The sequence below is a fragment of the Phallusia mammillata genome, chromosome 8, assembly GCF_965637545.1.
Source record: "Phallusia mammillata chromosome 8, kaPhaMamm4.hap1.1, whole genome shotgun sequence".
NCBI lineage: Eukaryota > Metazoa > Chordata > Ascidiacea > Phlebobranchia > Ascidiidae > Phallusia > Phallusia mammillata.
This window is the reverse complement of record NC_137259.1, coordinates 40,410-61,234: the sequence shown is the minus strand read 5'-3', so window position 1 is coordinate 61,234 and position 20,825 is coordinate 40,410. Positions and strand designations below refer to the sequence as shown.

Here is a 20,825-nt window from a genome sequence, read left to right as displayed (position 1 = left end):
GACGAAAATGCATGACAGACTCGCTATATGAATTTTGCAAGGTAGCTTAGTTTGAATAGATATCTTAAAACTTAATTTTACTCGGTTAGTTTACCAAACCTCTAGCTTAACGTTGAACAATATCCAACTTAAAAACTCGCAATATTCGTTAATCATACCTGACCAGTTTGCTGACATTTAACTTACATGTATCACATGTAGATGATTATTATTCACTTAACCGTCATACTGACCACTTTTCTGACATTTATTTTAATGCGCTTGGTTAACCATCCTGCAACACCCGCATTATCTGATACAAATGAATAATCCCAACCTGCTGAGTTTGCCATTCAACCATTTTGTCCCCCGATAATTGATAACACGCATAATATCTTGAACGGTTGTTAGCAATGAGCCTGTTTTAATTGTTTCGTTACCTATCTGACAATCCTTATATAAATAATACTTATTTGACCCTAAACTGTGGTTTACAAATTAATAACCCCTGTACCCCGATCTTAGAATCAATAAGTAATACATATTTTCTCAGCTACAAGTTACAAACATGTTCAAACATTTCTATAATAGCTAAAATCTCAATAAATCTGCGAAATAAAGTTTGTAGGAATACTCGGAACCTTGTTTTGTTTTCAATTTTTTTTATTTTTTTGCATTTTTTTTATTTACTTCTCTTTTATTTTCTCTTTATTTTTGTTCGTTTATGTTATATTTTTATTTACATTTTTTATTCTTTCGTTTTTTATATTTTATATTTTTTTCGCCGCATTATATAATATCGAGGGTGTGCACGGCCCTTTATATTAGTTGTACGGATTTTTTAAACAAGGTTCTGGGTTAAAGATTAGTTTCAAAATGTAAAAAATTAAACAAATTTTTGCGTTCATGGTTTAATTACGTTCCCAACATGTTACGTCATAGTAGGGGAATTCCCTTATTTGTCCCCAAGCCCCTAACATGTTACGTCATTGTGGGGGAATTCCCATGCGCCCCCCAACGCGTTACGTCATAGTAGGGGAAATCCCATATGGGGCCCCCAACATGTTACGTCATAGTAGGGGAATCCCATATGCGCCTATAACACGTTACGTAACATTTACTTGAGGTTTTGTAATCTACCCTATGGACTGCCATCGTTAATTTTAAGTATAATTGTTTGTAGATTTGTAAATATAGTTTGTCACCGTAATAATATATGGAATTAATTTTAATGGTAAGCAAATAGCCTGTATTTTTGTAGCTGTATTAGCGTATGTTTTTAAGCATGTTTACATATTACATATTACTCATTCATAACTTTCGTAACAATAATATAAGTTCGTACAGTTTGTGTTTTATAACTTGAACATTTGTTATTAACGTTAGTTTTGGGCGGTCAGCCGCAAATTTAGGGGTATGTTATTATCTGTTATTGACATTATCGCTTTTTATTACCATGTTTTCAGCTTGCGCTTTTCGTGCGCCAGTCTGTTTTCCTCTTTTCGGTTATAGTTCTGCACCGAACGAGGGTTTCTCTACTGCCTTAGACGAAACCCATTGCGTGGGTTGACACCTTGACGCGGTGCAATGGCTTTTAAACCAAGATCAACCCTCAGAACCTTGATGTTTTTGCGAACTTTCAGAATACCTTGGATTATCGGATGAGCGGAACTTTTTTGTCCCATTTGTTTGTTTGTTTTACTTTTATTGATTTTTTTTTTACTTGCTGTTGTTCGTAAAATTTGGACAATAAAACAGTGCAATTGCCTTTCTAAATTATTTTGCGATGTAATCGTTCCTCAGTAAGAAAGTTCTTTTGTATCATTTAATATAGATAACAGTAGGAAGTTTTACAGTTTTAAGAGTAATACTTGTCCTTAGGAACACTACATAACTGTCGAAGCATTTGTGTAAATGGAATAGATTATGCAGACGTTTCAACAACCTGTACAGATGATGACAACCGTGCTTGTTGAAACGTCTGTACGATGTATTTTATTATACACCGGTACTCTGGCAGTTACGTTTAGGAATAAATTAATGCCTGTCCTAATGCCAGTAATTCATTAGCAAGCTGGCAACCATGGCTGTAGCACCACTGTTTGCGTGGTAGAGAAACTTGGTGCTGGTACGACTTCGCAAATTCGGTTGGATTGGGCGAATTTAAGTTAAAGCCGATTCAGTTCATCTCGAGTTATTTCCAACATATCGGTATTGTATAATTCACTGGCAACACGGACAGTCAGGAATACCAAGTACATGCGCCGCAATTTTGACACGCATCGGGCAAAATACGACGTTTTTTCTATACCAGGAGCAGCAAATTTTTATCCGTAAGTTTAATGTTCGTATAAATTGTTTTCTCTTATTACTGCATGTTGTGGCGCGAAATCCAAGTTGTTTACTAATATTGGAATTGGTTTTATTGTGTTAAAAATATTTATCTGATTATGTGTATGTATCAAGTACAGATAGCGTAGTTTTAAAGATATTTTGTTTAGATCAAGTGGTTATGGCGATGAGCTGGTTTTGGCCGTGATTTGGCTTCATAAAGCAACTTATAAGCAATCTTATTTGGGTGATGCCGTTGCAAAATATCAGGAATTCGGTCTTGATAAGATTAACACGGATAAAGGATTTACCTACGACAACAAAATATTGGCTGAACAGGTCGGTTCTATTACGTTAACTAACAGATTGCATAGTGCACAAAAACATTTAAATTTAAATCATGATTTTGTTGAAAATTTGTGTTTCTTTTATTCAGCTTTTATTATCTGAGCTAACCGGACATTACGATTTGTACATCACTCCTGTTCTAAACTTCTCCGATACATGGAGTGCTCAAAATGCCCCCAAAACTCCGGATGGTCTGCTGTCAATGCCAAAAATCAAAAACAAAATGTTATTTGTGGGCTAAAGTCACTGTTGTTTTTATTGAATAACTGAGGTAATTGGAAAAAAAGGCTCATTAACATTCCTGTGATTTGGTTACCAATGCCCAGATTGGAAAAAATGGCCTGCGTGGAGGATTTATCCGCTGCGCAATATTTTGGATTTCCCTTGTAATCCGCGCAAATTTAGGCTTTTTACGTGTAATCCGTGCAAAAAAATGTTGTCCGCGCAACTTAGCACAGCTTTTGTAGGTAACTATAATAAACTTTCTTTAAAATTTTATATTTTCGTTGCACAATGAAGTTCTATGTCGTCACAAGCCTTATTCGCGAACAATCCACGTAAATCAGTCAAGCACATCAAAAATTACCGATCGTCACGCTTAAAATAACATTTCGATTTTGCTAACGTAGTCGTTAAAAGTACATTTATCTGCATTTTTAGGACGTAGATTGACTATTAAAGTGACTGTCGGCTAGGCAAGTTACATAAAATAATGTTTTCTACATGACAAATAATTACTGACAGTTAAGAGCAGTTTGGCAATCACAAACTATCCTTACAAAACAAATCAGCAAAATGTTTGAATCGTTATGAAAATGAGAAATTGTAGAATCTAGCAGAACAGCTGCGTGCACAACAGAGCAAAACTGAAGATTCTTCGTGTTTATTACTTTACTTAGTTGTTCTTTTTGTCGGCTGGATAATCTTGCAGGCGTTACATACGAATTGCGTCAATCGTTAAATCCACCTGTCAATCAAAAGTCTATCAATCCGCGCAGAAAATTGTAATTCCGTGCAAAAATCCGCGCAATTATTTTGACGAAAAAAATATCCTCCGCGCAAAAATAAAACTTTCCAATCTGGACCAATGCCACTATATTTAAAACAATGCTTTAAGAGAAGTTAAAAACATTGAAATGCCACTCACTTCATACAAGTGATCATTTATTCAAATAGTCTATTACTTTTAAGAGCATGAACAACTGTTCTTTTAATGCAGGTTTTCTAAAACGGTGCTTTGGTCTTCGACAAATTACTTTGCATTGTCTTTCATGCACCATAGGGTGTTGTGGGTTATTAATGCAGATGAATGCAGTTACTTACATAATCCATTTCTCTACAGTGGAAATGCTATTCCAACCAAAGCCGTTTGTTTGCAAAATTATCTGGTTTATAGCATAAAAAAGTTTTACAAATTGGTTGAGCAAAAACCGCATTTGTTTGTAGCCCGATATATTTCGGGCATCAAAATTTGTCGTGTTCTGTTTTGTGCTTTACAAAATAAACATGAACTAGCATAGCTAAAATATAGATCAATTATATATACTTATATATTTTTTCAGCGAACACAGCATTTTTGTGCACACTAACAGCCGAAGAAACATTAGATCTCAATCAAGCATCAAGCTACCAGGCCATGGTAAAACAACATATATCAGAGGTTATTGGGAAAGACAGCGGAGTTAGTTATATGGTTGGGTATGGAACGGATTACCCAAGAAGTTGCACGACAGAGATAGGTAAGAGAGTAAAATGTTTACTGTGTATCTATTGAATGTTGTTTGTACTTTGTTTCACAAAAATGGCTGCATAGTAATATTCTCATGTCATTGGAGTGTATTAAAATATTTTCTATTAAGATTTTTTGTAACTTGTTGCTGAAACTATTGTAAAAAATTGTGTATTGTGTTTTTCTATGAGTGATATTTGATTGTTTTCCTTGTTGAACAATTAAATGTTGCTCACAAACTATTTTGCCATGTTGCAACTATATCAATTTGTGTTTCATCTTAGCAACTGAGAATGCATCTCGATAAAAAATTTCTGTAGCAAACTTTAATTATCCACATTTCCAGATTTTTTGCATCCATAACATTAATAAACCACTTTTTTCCAGCTCATGTCCGACTCCCCCTCAACAGTGCGGAATTTTTCGGGTCGCCTAGCAACAATGCACATGAATTAACTGGAGCTATCTTTGTGGACCGGATGACAGCGGACATCTTGTGGACACTAGGTAGGGTGCACTTCCATGTTTTTGTGTTTTAATGCCACCAAATATTTAAATGCTGCTTGCCACAAAATAGAATCTGCTTCTAATTGTGTGAGGGTTTCTTGTGTAAATATTTTGCATTCATTGTTTCCATTAAGGCTTTTTTAGGTACACAAGACATGGACTTAAATAGTAGCTGGAATAAAAACCAAATTTCCAGCATTGTAATCATGGGCGCAACTAGGGGGGGCAGGTTCGTCGTCATGCCAGGTCCCTTTTCTATCAGCGTTATTGCGTATAACGGCTCTCGTACAGCGCCGAAAACATGTTCGTTCGCATCAAAGCTAAAAATTACTTTCAAATGACAGGACAAGGCGCCGGCACAGCAGTAAATCGCTTCATCGGCATGTATTGCGATGGTAAAAACGAAGTTTCTGCAGTGTATTTATACAACAACCTAAATAACCGCAACAACAATCTTTGTTGGAACTTAGTAGACAGATTGAAAGATTAACATGTAAACACCCAGTCGAACGAGTTTATTTGTTATGAAACAATGCCTTAGATTAAAACGTCAATATACTATCACAATGGACTTTGTGACTTACAAGTGTTACTTTTTCATGGCATTCGAAGCCGTACAATCCAAGGACGAATCCCAGTTTTTTTAGATTATGAGTGGAAAAGCGCATCGGACCATTCGACCAATCTATGATACGCACTTAGCAATACACTCGTTTTTGGGAAAGTTGGTAGTTCGTTGCCTGCCCCCTCAATTTTCCGCTTATTGCGGCACTGAATGTAATATATTCAAATAAAACATATTCATAGGAACACTATATACAGACTTGAAAAGTAATTTATTCATAAACATTACTGCCAAGATACTGGTGTATATAGAATATATACATCGTTCAGACGTTTCGACAATCTCTGTTGTTAAAAACTGTTTAATAAAATAAACATGTTTTTTTGCATTGCTGGCGATTTGTTTTTTATTAAAGCCATTAAGGCTTTGTTTACATGTTTTGATTAAAGAAGTATTTTGGTTTTAAGACAACTAGCAGTCAGTTAATAAAACTAACAACTAACAATCACTTTATTGTTTACTTGGATTTTTTACTTTTGCCTCTTATCTTGCAGGAAAAATTTTGTTGGCAACCAATCTCACATTCTTCACAACTTCGCTTCAATCGGCAGCAGCGGGGATTCTTTACATAGAAAGCATAAATTCAGGGCAATCTCTGGTTGCGCTCGACCCACAAGAAATTGCACGACAAGTTTTTGCAATTAACACAGCTTCTCAACTTAATGGTAAACTGATTAACATGAAGTTGACTTTTTCCATTACATTGTATGAATGTATGATTTGTACGTTATTGGATGTGTGTATTTGTTAACTGTTTGACCACACAGCATCACCAATAACTTGCTTGACTTGTAAACGACATAATTGTTGCCTTTTAATTTACTGGGCTATGGATTTTTTTCAAAGGCTAGAGAGTCCTAGCTTGGTATAATTTGTGCAAACTTAAAAAAATACTGCTTAAAATTTTTTTATTCCTAACATTGTCTGTAGAAAATAACTAATATGGGTCTTCTAAATAGCTTTGTGTGGATACTTTGAACTCATCCAAGTGATGAAAGTGTAATTTATTGGAGTTTCCTTTTGTCAACAATTCATCTTATTTTTTAAATTGCAGCTTGCTCATCATCACCGTGTGAGAACAATGGTCAGTGCAACAGTGTGGAAGGGTTCAACTATCTTTGCACTTGTCCTGATAATGTTTTTGGTATCAACTGTGTACATTGTAAGTTGATGAGTTTATTTTATTCAACCTAAATACTGTTTTAATCTTTGTACTTTGTTGTTTTACTTATGTGTAATAGTGCAGCTTGTCATCTAACTAGTTTGATTATGTTCATTGAAGTAGGTTGCATGAATTGTGCTAATAAACATTTATGTTGAAGAACAGTCAATTTAGAACATTGGATTTTGAACTGTAGAACAGTGTAGCCTGTGATTGAAATAGTTTGATTATGTCCAGCCCTTCAGTGAACAAGGTTGTATGCACTGCTCTAATAAACATTTTTTATGTTTGAAGGTATGACCCCAATCTTAAAGTTCACCAACACTTGGGCGATAGGAGCTGAGATAAAACTTGAACTCCCCGATCTACAACCCACTGGGGCTTGGCAACTTAAAATGGGGTTTCCCCACGATTGCCCCCTTACAGAACTTGATGTAAGTAAAAATATAAGCTATTGCTGCCAGAAGAGCTCGATTGACTTGATGTAAGTAAAGCGTATAATAGTTGTCTGGAAGACAAAAAGTGAAAATCTGAGAATGTGCTCAACAATCTTGTTATCATCACATTATTTATCTCACAATAATAAAGTATTATTTCAATATGGTGGAAAGTGTTCTCCCATTTATTCCAACTATGCCATTTGTTTAAACATTATTTTGTGGCTGTAAACCAAGTGTCATGGTCAGCAGCTTATTTCTTACCTAACATGTGAAAAATTTGTTTTTAGATTACAGGATAAAAGACTTTTGCAAGTCATCTCTACTAATGCAAATTGTGTTTTGTGCATCTCACTTGTATGATAATGTTGTTTTTTTCTAGGGTATGGAATGCATGTTTGAATGTTGCTGAATCAAGTTTGTCATCACGAACGATGTACTTCCAACAAATCGGATGGCAGGAGAGAATGCAGACAATAGGAATCCGATTCCAGTTTAGTGAAGCGAGGTTTTTACGGAACTGCTTCAGAGAGCCAGCATACAGTTTTGCTGTCATTGAGAAGTGTAAGTTTTTCACCTGAAAGTTAAATTAACACTTCTGTCAACATAAAATATAACAAAGCATGCATTATGTGAACACTCTTTTTTGTGGTTTACAAATTTTGAGAAACATATTTCACATTAGAAAAAACATATTTCTCATTAGAAAAAAACATATTTCACATTATATACATAAAAACTCTTTGCTACCCCAAGTGTAGATAGTGTTAAAATATGATTTCTATCCCAGTTGCTCTGTCCTTCCAGTGGAGATTTCCAGAGGATTGTCCGAAGCAACTTCTGCATCCCATGGAAGGCTCGGGAAGTGGTTACATGGAACGAGTGGAACCAGTCGCCAGTAGAAGACCAATTTTGCCACCAGATCGGCCAACTATACAAACCACTACAAGTGTATTTGCAACTGACCAGTTTGAAGGTTGGTTTAAAGTTTTATCAGTTGCCAGAAAAGTGTGAGTATGGCCTACATTTTTTTTGCTGCCAATCTGAAATCATGTAGTCTGCATGATCCTGTATGCTGTTTTCAATCACTATGGCCAAACAACTATAAAAACTCCAAAAAATAGGGGCGTAGTAAGAACGAGTTAACACCACGCTATGTCCTTTGATATTTACACATGGTAATGACTTTGTGTGCCAACGTTTTTCTGAGTAATAATGGTTTGTGTCAGCTGACATCAGGAGACAGCAGACAGATTTGTCATGAAAAATCACCTTGAGTGCCAATCTTGCTACGCATGCCAGGGGTTGGCAAACCCTTTATTTGAAGCTTCATTAGTTGTCAGAAAAAGGCATACATTGCTCTGCTGCTGCCAAGCCAAACTTTTGTAGTCTACATAATCCTTATTATGGTTTTCATCACTATTGTAAGTATAAGATCCACTATAGGAAATCGGAAATACATGTACTACAATGAGTATGTTGATGTAAACACATGGAAATAACATGGTTTTAATGTTTTGTTCTCAAAATTTGTCCATTATATCGTCTGAGCTTGTTTAATCAGTTTATTTAATCTAACAATGCTCTGTGGTCGCAACCCCCAATATATACAGGTTCTTATTAATTTTGTGTTTTGTCTGCAGTTGTTGATCCGATCATCAACACAATCACGCTCCCCCAAACTCCAAACACTCCCTTCCTTCCTGTTAATCTCATTGCACCTCGGAGTGAGCAACTTCAACCCTTACCAACCACAAGCGCTCCATCTAGTGGTATAGTGCCAACCCAGTGTAATTTTAATGTATGAACAAAAGTTTCGTTGCAGCTTTTATTCGGACCATATCATTTGCGGCGGGAAAGTTACTTTCCACTGTTTTGTTAGATATTTTGATGCAGATTGTTTCAACTTTTTCATAGACTAAAAACAACAACCATAGGGCCACTTTGCATTTTGTTGAAACTTCATGCCGATGATTTTTGCCTCTGTCTGTTTGTGTGTTGCACTATGCACTTGATGTGTTGTTAATCCTGATCTACATGTTACTTCGAACTGTCCTTATTACAATGACACAAAGTTTTATTTAAGATTTTTGAAAAGGCTTTTTGCTGAAGTTTGTATATATTATAGTTTGTTGCACTTAAAGTGTTGTTTATCCTGAAGGTGATCTACATGTAAGGGCAAAATGTCTTTGTCCTATTACATTTGCATAAAGATTTATTTTCGATTTTTGAAAGCTGGAATGTTGCTGAAGTTTGTATATCTTACAGCTCCCGCCCTCCAGTGGATGTCTGATTGGGGTTCTGGAGGTCAATGTCAGGTGACCTTGGAAGGAACGAGGCCCAACCTAATTGGGGAATGGTTGTTAGTGATGAGGAGTTTAGCGACACTCCTATGTTGTTGCATGACCATGGGTGTGGCCCGGCTTCGAAATATCACTACTTTTTGGCCCATGCACAAAAAGGTTGCCCACCTTTGTGTTAAACTTTTCTAGACCACTGTTTTAAACTATAAACAAAGCATGTTACAATACAACATCAAACCATGTGTGGTTCTGCAATAAAACTGCTATCTTCAAGCTAACACTTACTACATAAACTACATGTAGACTTCATAATTGTAGTGATGATTATATGGTTTGGCTGTTAAGCAATATTTTATCCACTATACATGTCAGTGTATTTATTGTAGTTTGTTTTTTAGGATCCATCCAAGGTTTGGAAGTTGTTTTGCAAATACAGTTGCAATGTTGTAAAGCATTGTTTAAACTGAAGCTTTCAGTGCACCTAAACCTATCTGTGTTTTTCTTGTTGCAATGTATTGTAAATAATATCATATCATATAGATTAATTTTTCGGGCTTCTTAGATAACTTTGAAGGGTGAACCAGTTAAGAAGCACTGAAGTAGGTTTATTTGCTGTTAACTTAAAATGCAAAATATTTTGCAGTAAGCCGTTTCCGAGTGAAGTCTTCATCTAATGATTCTGTGATGCTTGCTTGGGGAAGAATTCCAACATTTGTGGACAATATTGAGGTAAAATAATTTATTTCATTGCAAGATGTCACACTTAGTCTAGTGGTTCCCAACCTGGGAGGAATTTAAAAACTTTAGGGGAGGAATTTTTTTTTTTTTACATGTGGTTTGTAAATATACACTCCAGGCTTATGTCTGGTAAAGTTGATAAAATACCCCTTTTTAAATGTTTTGTATGGTTTAACATCTACAATATAGTCTATTAGGGAGGAATGAAAATGTTTTGAATTGCTAAGTGAGGAATTTGTTTAAAAAATCGGTAAGCGTTTAATATTGACATAGCTAGAACTGGGAGTGGATAAAAGTAATCAAGTTTTGGCATTCCTTAAGAGTTGATAAGGAATTTACCTAATGTGGTCAATATTGCTTTAACACTGTCACGCATGCAAACAACATATTGTTAGCAAACATTAATTATAGGTCCCCTTCCCTGAAGGGGACACATATTGATTTTACTCAAATTGTTTGTTTTTTTCTCTTTTTTTCTTTCTTTTTTTTTCTTCCCAAAGTTTGTCTGACTAGTTTTTCCATCAAATGTTTGATGGATTTAGATCAAACTTACACAGATGATAGATATAGTTATGTAGATGTGCATCCCACTTTGTTTGTGTTGATAACCCCACTATTTACCCCACTAGCCCCCTAAAATGTTTTTTTTCACCCAAAGTTTGTCCGACTCGTTTTTCCATCAAATGTTTGATGAATTTGGATGAAATTTACACAGATGGTAGATATAGTTATTTAGATGTGCATCCCACTTTGTTTGTGTTGATAACCCCAGTACTTACCCCGCTAGCCCCCTAAAATGTTTTTTTTACCCCCCAATGTTTGTCCGACTCGTTTTGCCATCAAATGTTTAATGGATTTGGATGAAATTTACACATATGGTAAATATAGTTATGTAGATGTGCTTCTCACTTTGTTTGTGTTGATAACCCCAGTATTTACCCTGTTAACCCCTTAAAATGGGTGAGTTTTTAAACAGTGTCTGAATTGGCAAAAATTTGGATAGCTTGAAGAAGAGGCCATTTAGAGGTGTTGATTGTTGTGTTCAACCCTGTAGGCCCAACATTTACCCCACTAGCCCCCAAAGTGTAAAACGTATTTGTATGTTACTGGACACCACAAACGAAAGATTTCTGTGGCCCAATAGTGTTACAAGGGCAACCAGTTGTATGTTACTTGTGTTTGTTGGTTGCTTGGTGGATGTTTTTGTGCAATGGCAGTTGGGGGTTGTTAACAGCCCTATGACATCAGAACTGTTAACAGCTGTTGCTCAAATCTCCTCTAGTGGTCAAAATTTTAAAGATTGGCGGATTGGGCTCAAATTTTGCAGTACTATTGATTGAATTATTGTGGTTGCATAGTATTATTATTTAAGCCCGGTGCTGATCACTGTGTTTTACCTTACAACACCAAACTTTCACATGGTTATCTCTTAAAATGCATTATTTTCAACTTGACATGTGTGGGGACCCATGAGTTTTTGCCTGCAGAAACGACTAAGGTTATAAAAGACGGTGGATAATGTGGGACCCAATATAAAATAAGCATAGGAAATATATGAATGTTTTAAAATAGGTTATAGTGTATGTGCAATGACAAAATGTGCTAAGCCACCCTTCTAGTCTAGAAAGGTTTTTGCCGTTTTTTTTACACCCCAATTTACCCAGCAAAATGACTTCAGTGACCATGTCAGAAAATGTATCATTAAAAGGGGTACAGTAACAGCAAATGATAACCTCAAATTTTTTTGTAGATTGTTTACCAACCTGCACCATCTAATGGTGAAAGTTTAACAGCAAAGTTAGAGGAAATCTCGGTGAAAAAATCTGGTAGCTCAGTGATGACAGACATCGACAAAAAGTTGAACTGGCATGAAGTTTTACTTCCGTCCAACTCAGCAGCTTGTTACCGGGGATGAGATATCAATTCACTGCAAGACTTCATGCTGGAAAAACTGTCGGACCTCTTGCACGGATCTTTGTCACAACCAGTAAGTTGTGGATGATGTTTTAACAAAAGAGTAAATGACCAACTTAGTGTAAAAGCATCAAGTCAATACATGACCATCTACATAGGCGTAGAGTTTCAAAAAAATACCGGGGGTGCGCCGTTTGATCTTCCAAAAACGATGCCTATACACGTACAGTATCTGTACCCGTATATGACCAAGTAACGGTTCACCTTTTACGTGCTTTAGCATGTAGTTTCTATCACATTAATTTGCAAATAGTCACTTGGCGCAATTTCTGTGGGTTCGATTGGAACGTTTGCTGTGCATCCGAAAACGGCTGATGTAACAAAAGGACGATTTGCCGAATCAGCAATTAACAACGATTAATTTTAAAGTAACGTGTTACGGCGGGGAATAAAAGTAAAGCAATTCACGTTTTAAATATAGGCGACTATGTAATATTGCCGCCTAAACTTAGGTCACCTTGGAACAAGTTTAGGCCGTTGCAGAGCTTTGCAAACGGACATTAAACTCGGCTTAGGAAACAATATATTAACTATTTTTATATTTATTTTTTATTGCAGAGAGTTATTGCGACAAATAATACTAAAACGTTAGTCTATAAGTCATGTCTATGTTGCATTAAAATGCTAATTTATTGCGAAACAATTACAATTGTTACGTTTCAACCGACGTCTGTTCGATCAATGGCGTGAATGCAAGCGCATTTGTTTAGCTGAAAACACGTTTTAATTAACCGACGTAACTTGAACAAAGATGCGATTTTGACGCTATACAAAGGTTAAGGCCGGGGGTGCGCGGCACCCCCGCACCCCCGTACTCTACGCCAGTGACCATCTAACAGCACTCCAGTTCATTGGGAGTAACAGACTGAAAAACCAAGCCTCGCCTATTCCGTTAGATGCCACAACTAGGCATAAACCACACAGGAAACTGGTTCACAATGGCCGAATCCTTAATATGATTTAGATCCGGGCATCTCAGTCATTTTACCTCACAAATGTAATCTGATGTTTTATTCAAACCACCAAACTAATTTTATCAAATAGCCAGAGAAGTCTACTGCTATCTTGAAAAAGCTGATTTAAAACAATTTGAAAGTATTAAAAACTCCCCACAGACAAAAATTTATCAGGTTATGTACAGAAAAACCACACCTACATGTGTTCAACACAATATTTCATAAACAAACTGTTGCTGCCAGGCATAATGTATCAACAGACAGCAGCATATTACAATAAAGACTGCTGGAAGAGCTAAATTTGTTGAGCACAATATTTTTACTTCAGACCCGCTTGATCCTGTCCAACTTTCAGTCTGTGAATCCCCGCTACTTGTCTGCTCGACTCGATCAGCTTTTGGGAAATTTGCATGGCTGAAAGTTTGTCCGACCCTTACAATGGTGTTGTTGTGTTCGAACAGGTAAATAACTTAACGTAACTGTGGAAATTTAGATGTGTTTAGGTAACTAACTTAGTTTAGCATTTGTAAAAGCTTAGTTTTTCTCCTCAGTGCATTAAGTCAGTGGTACCCAACTTTTTTAACGAATTCCTTAACAATTCAAAACATTTTTATTCCTCCCTAATCAACTACATAGTAAATGCTTAACCATACAAAGATAATTTAAAATTGGGTCTTTTATCAACTTTACAGGTTATAAGTGTATGTTCACATGTATAAATAAAAGTAAATTCCCCCCTGAAGTTTTTTAATTCCGCCCTTGTCGATAACCACTGATTTAGAGCATATTATTGACAAATTACATTTTCTGTGAGAAGACTTTACTTGTTGATTGTTAAATACGGGTCAAGGTGTAACTAAATGTTTATGTTTAGATAAGCTGGCAAATCCACAAAACCTTCATTGGATTTATGACATATTTTCTGTGAGAGGCTGTAAAGTTGAATTTATGTTTAGATAAGCTGGCAAATCCACAAAACCTTCATTGGATTTATGACATATTTTCTGTGAGAGGCTGTAGAGTGAATTTATGTTTAGATAAGCTGGCAAATCCACAAAGCCTTCATTGGATTTATGACATATTTTCTGTGAGAGGCTGTAGAGTTGAATTTATGTTTAGATAAGCTGGCAAATCCACAAAACCTTCATTGGATTTATGACATATTTTCTGTGAGAGGCTGTAGAGTGAATTTATGTTTAGATAAGCTGGCAAATCCACAAAACCTTCGTTGGATTTATGGCATGTTTCCATGTTTCAAACGCACAAACTTCAAACAGCTGCTTGCAACCTGAACTTTACACTTTCACTTACCAAGGTGGGTTAAAACAAGTTGGTAAACATACTATAATTAGTATGTGTACCAACTAGTTCAAACTGTTTGATATGTATTTTTTTATAGCATGTTGTCAAGTGTTTTGTGTTGTTGCAATATTAGTATGTTTTGATTCAAGGAAGGCCAACCCATGTTGATATAAACCACTATGTTTTCAGCACCATTTAATGCTGTTTATGCTATTTCTACTTTGTATTTGTAGCCTATTTGGTGTATAAGTTCTTGATTGGACAAACTTGATTGGGCAAACATTGGTTAAAACGCTACAATTGTAATTGTTTCAAAATAACCAAGCATTAAACAAGCACATTTTTTCGCTAATAAATTCCTTGCGCCAACATTAAACAATGCGAGCCACTTTTAGTATCCATCTTTAGGTGTTGTGCGGGTGTTAACGATTCCGAAGGCCTTTTTTTTCGTTTGCAATATACTGTAATGACCTAAACTTGATCCAAAGTGACCAAAGTTTTGGCGTCAACAGTGCACAGTGGGCTGTACTTGAAAACATGAATCGCTTTTACTTTTATCAAACGAAGAAATTGTGTCAAGTGACAGTTTGCATAATTACGTGGAAGAAACAACAGGCTAAAGCATGTAAAAAGTATCTGTGTTTAGTTCCTAAGTATGGTATGGGTACAGATACTGCACATGGTATAGGTATCGGCACATGGTATAGGTATTGGCAAGTCGCACCCTCGGTATTTTTTAAAACTCTGTGCTTATAATACTATTCAGCGTTGCTCGGCATCTTTCTCTTTAAAATTTACTAACATTTGGGGGGCTGCATGAACTCCTTTGCTGGGCCGCATGCGGCTCGCAGGCCGTAGTTTGCCCACCCCTGACGTAGATTATGTTGTTTATTAATTGAGTCAAACCTGACAATCTGTTTATATTTCCAAAGAATATTGTCTTAGCAAATATTTTTAAAAATGCCATTATTTTCTTATTTTGTTTTTGCTTGGGAATATTTTCTATATTGGCATTATTCGACTATATTCGATTAAAAGACATTTGTTTTTATCACATAAAACCACGGTTGCAAGGTTCAAAGGTTGATTTTGTAGTGTAGATTTAACATAAGTTTTGCTTGTGCATAAACAATATATATATATATATATACTTGATTTGATAATAGCTAGTTTGATTAGGAAGGATAAATTTTAGCATTTGATCATGAACTTATGTATAGGTCATTTGGTAATAGTTGCATAAACACAATGTTTTAACAGTGATATTGTGAGTAACAGTGATATTTCTTTTTTTCTGTCTAACACTGGTTTGTGAAAAGCGTTTGGTCAAGAAAGAGTGCTCCAAATTTATTCAAATTTTCAGCGATGTTAGTTAATAATCCAAATTTGATCCTCCTGAAGTTTGACCCCGCGGTTCACCCGCAGGCCCCCAAAATGTAAAAAATTTAAAACGGCTGTACTGACTAAAGTACATCATCTAGGAGTTATGTGCTCTGTTGGTTGGTGCAATGTGAGGTTTTCTAAAGAATTTTCTAACTTTTAACAGGATTTACCCATTTTTACCCCTTAAACCCTGAAATATTCATTTCTGTCTAACGCTGGTTTGTCAAACGCGTTTGGTCAAGAAAGAGTGCTTTAAATTTATTCAAATTTACACAGATGTTAGCTATTGTTTAAAACCTGATCCTCTTAAAGTTTGACCCCAAATGATCCAGCGGTTCACCCACAAGCCCCCAAAATGTAAAATTTTGAAAACGGCTGTACTGACTAAAGTACATGATCTAAGAGTTTCATGCTTTGTTGGTTGGAAAGTAGATGATCTAAGAGTTTCATGCTTTGTTGGTTGGTGCAATGTAAGGTATTCTAAATAATTTTCTAATTTTTTATTGAATTTACCCATTTTTTACCCCTTTAACCCTGAAGTAATCGTCACCCCTTAAATCCCGAAATAATCTTTTTTGGTGTTAGGCCAGAAATACAAGCCCTAATGCGCTGAAATTTCAAACAATTGTTTGCAGTAGTTTACTCGTTTAGTATTCAAAAATTTGCCTTAATCGGCCAAATAATGACTTTCACAGCTATTTGAAGAAGCATAGGAAACAGATTTGGGACGTGGTTTTAGACGATTGATATTTCTGATGAATTATTTTACTTGTGACTGATAAGGTACATGACCTGCTTGTTTTTGTCTTAGGACCTTAAACTTGAAAGCGTTTTGCCATAAAAGTGTTTTTTTACTGATTTGTCATCATGACAATGAGTTAATCAACTTTTTTTTGCCATGAAATCATTCCAATTATTTTTGATTGTGCTTAAAGGGTACACATTTTTTGTTTCTTGCAACTAGCATATAATACTGTGTTGTTTATGTTTGACCTGGTAACAAATCTTCATGAGCAAGTGTATGCATAAAATAGTTTGGACAAGTTACATTTGTAAGCTGCAACTTCAGTCATTAAAATTTCTCAAACCTATCTGTTGTGTGTTTTTGACAGACAGTAATATTGCTAAAATAGTGTTAATACAAGTTGTGTTCTGCAGAACGAAGAGAAGACATGTGTTTGAACTGAACATTATTGGACACTTCAACAGTTCCTGTTCAACAGACAATCACCATTCATGTACAGACAATCACCATTCACTATTCATGTTCTTAAATAACTGAGAATGGAAAATATTTTTCATTTCCATTCTTAGTTTCAGCAACTCAAAGAAGATATACTGGACAATACCGGTATTTCCAAGTGAATATTTTCTAAAAAAAATGTAATTTTGCACTGGACAATTGTTTGTGTGTTTTGTTTTGTGCACAAAATCAGTTGCATGTCTTGAACAATGTTTTTTTTACCTTGGTCAGTGTTGTTTTGTGTTATTTGTTTGTTTCAAGTGTGTTTACGTTTTAACTTGATAAGACAGGTAGAGATTGATTCCAACATTAGATCAATCGAATCCGTAAAACACATGTTGATGGCTAACAAAATGTTTTATTTGTCAAGACCCTAATTGTGAATTTTGTCGATTTTGTTTGGAAATTCGGTCACGCTTCAAATGACAAATTCATGCAAAGTGGTACCAACAAAAATCTGTTATTTTTAAATGCAGCATGAACTTGGGCAATAATTGCATATTTAGAGTTTCGAACCATAGGCGTCGATTCCCGGGGTGGTAGGGGTGGCGGCCACCCCACTAAAAATCTCTGGGGTGGCAGCCATTATAAAATAGCTATGCTGCCACCCCAGAAATTACCTGGCCGAATTTATACACGTGCATTAAAGATATGCGTTTATTTCATTTACATGCGCTCTTTCGAATGGTCGGTATATTTCGAGCATGTGCAAAGCAAGCTATGTGAAATGATGTCTTTTGTTGTTTTTGAAACAACGCATGGGGAAAACCCATTTTGCGCTACTCGCTTCAGTGATTTTCGTCAAGTTTGCTTGTCCAGAGCAAGTCTGAACAAGACGTAACAATGGCAAAATTTCACGTTTTTATGTGTTTTGGATGTTTATTAGCGGTTGGGGATTATATTGTTACATAGAGTGTTCCATTTCCATGCACGGAAAATTTAATTGCAGCGGCCATCCATGTGCGCAAATTTTCGTGCCGATTCAAAACCTTTGCAAAATTGAACATGTAAGATTAATTTACAGATCTCTGCTGGTGTGTCACATGCCACGTTGCGTTTTCTGCGTTGTGTTACCTTCTGAACCACACTACTTCGGTTAAATAACGCTACTCAGCACGAGATACACTTTTCTCGCCACGAACCAGTACACTGCTGTGATTACATCACTTACGCATTGTGACATCATAACTACACAACTAGACGGACGATTTATGACATGACTTTCTTAGTTGCGCCCAAGTTAAGCAAGATTGCGCACAGAGTATAATGTACGTGTTTATACCCTGCCAATATCCGCGAAATGCCATCTACAAACCTTAACGTGTATCGTAGTGTGGTTTGATTACGTAAGAAACTACCTGACCAAATTTTGCCACCCCAGAAAAGAAAATCTATGCTAAAAAATCGACGCCTATGTTTCGAACATATGTGTGAAAATTTGTTTGTAAAGATTTCTGAATCTAACTAATGTGACGTAATATTTCATGAGTTTGGCAAATCTGATATCAGTGTTTAGTTTTAAACATTTTGCCAATTTTCAAACCATGATATGAAAGTAACGTTCCATTGGCACAAGAATGAAAATATGATGCAACCTTTTGTTGCCAAAGTGATTTAAAAAACTAATTTTATGCCTCAGTGAAACCTAAAATTTAGTTAATATTCGATCACAGAAAATAGTAAGCGAAACAATTTAATTATACCATTGTGAAAATATATCCTTTCGCCATCAATCATCTGTTCATAAACAAACTTGCGAAAAAATGACCAGTGTCATTCTGGCAGAATAATTTCCCCCAATTACAAAAGCTTTACCACGATATTTCAGTTACTATGTAAAATTGTAAATTAATGCAAGACACAATTCCAAAACAAAACAATAATTGAAAAAATTTAATTATAACGTATAGAGCATTTTAATGAAATTTATCCCAAAAAAAATGAAATTTAGCCAAAAAAATGCTATGCAGAGTATTGTCCTACTGTAAGATCTTTTTATTTACATATTTTGATCATTAGCAGAAATCATAACTGTCAGCGTTATAACACGCAAAAATTAGGCTAAAACGGTTGTGATCACCAACTGTCCAGGAGGTAAACTTTTTACTAGAAGGATTCAATGTTGAGCCTAGAACTTTTTTTTGTCCCGTTGACTTTACGACACACCCTTTACGCGTTTTTACAGCAGAACGCTTTTAGTAAGTCCCTTTTTTCAATTTTTATGTAAAAATTTTCTCATGTGGAAAAATTAGCTTCAAACAACCTCAATTTTGAATGCAGAACAACTTTATTTTTAAAACTGTTGCAGAGTTTTTTTTTAACCAGCAGGGTACCATGTTGGATCCAAGAGCTAACTCTTTTCTGTCCCGTTAACTCCACGACGCACCCTTTGCGCGTTTACAGCAGAACGCATTTTGCAAGACACCTTTTAAATTTTGTTAAAATATATGTCAAATATTCCATATGAGGAAAAATTGCCTGCAAACAACCTCAATTTTGAACGTAGAACAACATTAGGTTTGACCAATGACAGACAGGTTTAAGCGAACCGTCTTGAGTGACTTATAGGCTACACATATTGCACGTTTAGACATTTCGTAACATATGAAAAAATTAACAAAATGGCGGGGTTCAAATTTGGTCTTGTGATATCGGTATAGCTGGTGGATTACTGAGAATAAAATAATTGTCTGCTATGTTCAACACATTGTTTTAGGTAACATTTATTTATCGAGCACAATGACGTTTTAAGCACCGAGCTGCTAAACAGAACGAGACACTTCTTTTGAAACTAAGCAGTTGCGAAGCACGCCGTTTGTCGATTGAATGCCAAATATGAAGCCAGGCCACAAAACACATTGTTTCACGTATGATGAAAATGATCATTGCACTACTATTGAGTGGTAATAGCGATATTGTCAGCAGTGCCGGATTAACCATTAGGCAAAGTAGGCACGTGCCTACAGGCCGGTCAAAAATCCAGGCCACTTTTTTGATTTGGCAACACTGATAATTCTATTTTTTTAGTTGGGAACCCTGATTTTCGGGCCACTTATAACATGTGCCTACAGGCCAGCAGACCCTTAATCCCGCACTGATTGTCAGTAATACATTGATGCTATTAATTTTGTGTACGTCTTTGTAATGGTTTGACAGTAAACTCTTGTCTTGTATTTTTAACTGTCGTGTGTAGGCTACATCCTTTTGTTTGTAAACCGAGTAATCTGGTCTTGTTTAAACACTAATGGTGGTTCCTAATTGCGCACAAAATAGGGTTTAATTGGATTATGTGGGTGTCGATACACGTCTTTCATTAACTCTTTTATTTCTTATTTCTTTTCGTTGTTATTTATTTCTTCTTTTTATCTGTAAAAACGCTGTACCATATTTCATACGAGAACACGACGGAAACTGTTTTGTGGAGCATCATCCACTTTCCAATGACGCATATGAGAAACTTGAGAGAAGTCGAACTCGTTAATTTCTACTTGAAAATGAAAAGATTCAAATGGACATCGCACAAAAGGAAGCACACTGGGCGCTAAGCAGGAAAATACAAAAGTATTAAAAACAAAGGTGACAATCACGCAAACGAAACAAAACCAACTCGCAATACAGAGGTTTCAAAACATCATAGCTTTTGTTTTATGGGGTGAGGTTTGGGGCGCGAAAAAGGTTAGTGGTGTAAGCGAACGGTATGAGTGACTTATACACATATAATTTCAAATTTTCATGCATTTGGGAATATGCTGAAAAATTATCAAAATTGCGGAAGTATGGAAATTAGGGAAACAAAAGTGCAAAATTA

The 20,825-nt window shown here is 35.8% G+C and overlaps 2 protein-coding genes across 2 annotated transcripts; both read left to right on the top strand.

Annotated features, from left to right (window-relative positions):
- Positions 1–1,839: 1,839 nt before the first annotated feature.
- LOC145204057 (uncharacterized) lies at positions 1,840–2,927 on the top strand. Its single transcript, XM_080076473.1, has 3 exons — positions 1,840–2,312; positions 2,481–2,649; positions 2,747–2,927. The coding sequence occupies exons 1-3, from the start codon at positions 2,239–2,241 to the stop codon at positions 2,897–2,899; spliced, it is 396 nt and encodes a 131-aa protein (XP_079932599.1). The 5' UTR covers positions 1,840–2,238; the 3' UTR covers positions 2,900–2,927.
- A 4,127-nt stretch (positions 2,928–7,054) lies between these two features.
- Positions 7,055–20,461, top strand: LOC145204054 (uncharacterized). Its single transcript, XM_080076470.1, has 9 exons — positions 7,055–7,115; positions 7,501–7,682; positions 7,909–8,094; positions 8,762–8,908; positions 10,065–10,150; positions 11,910–12,146; positions 13,418–13,550; positions 13,964–14,404; positions 16,933–20,461. Coding segments are annotated over exons 1-6 (768 nt in total). The 5' UTR covers positions 7,055–7,113; the 3' UTR covers positions 12,075–12,146; positions 13,418–13,550; positions 13,964–14,404; positions 16,933–20,461.
- Positions 20,462–20,825: the final 364 nt, after the last annotated feature.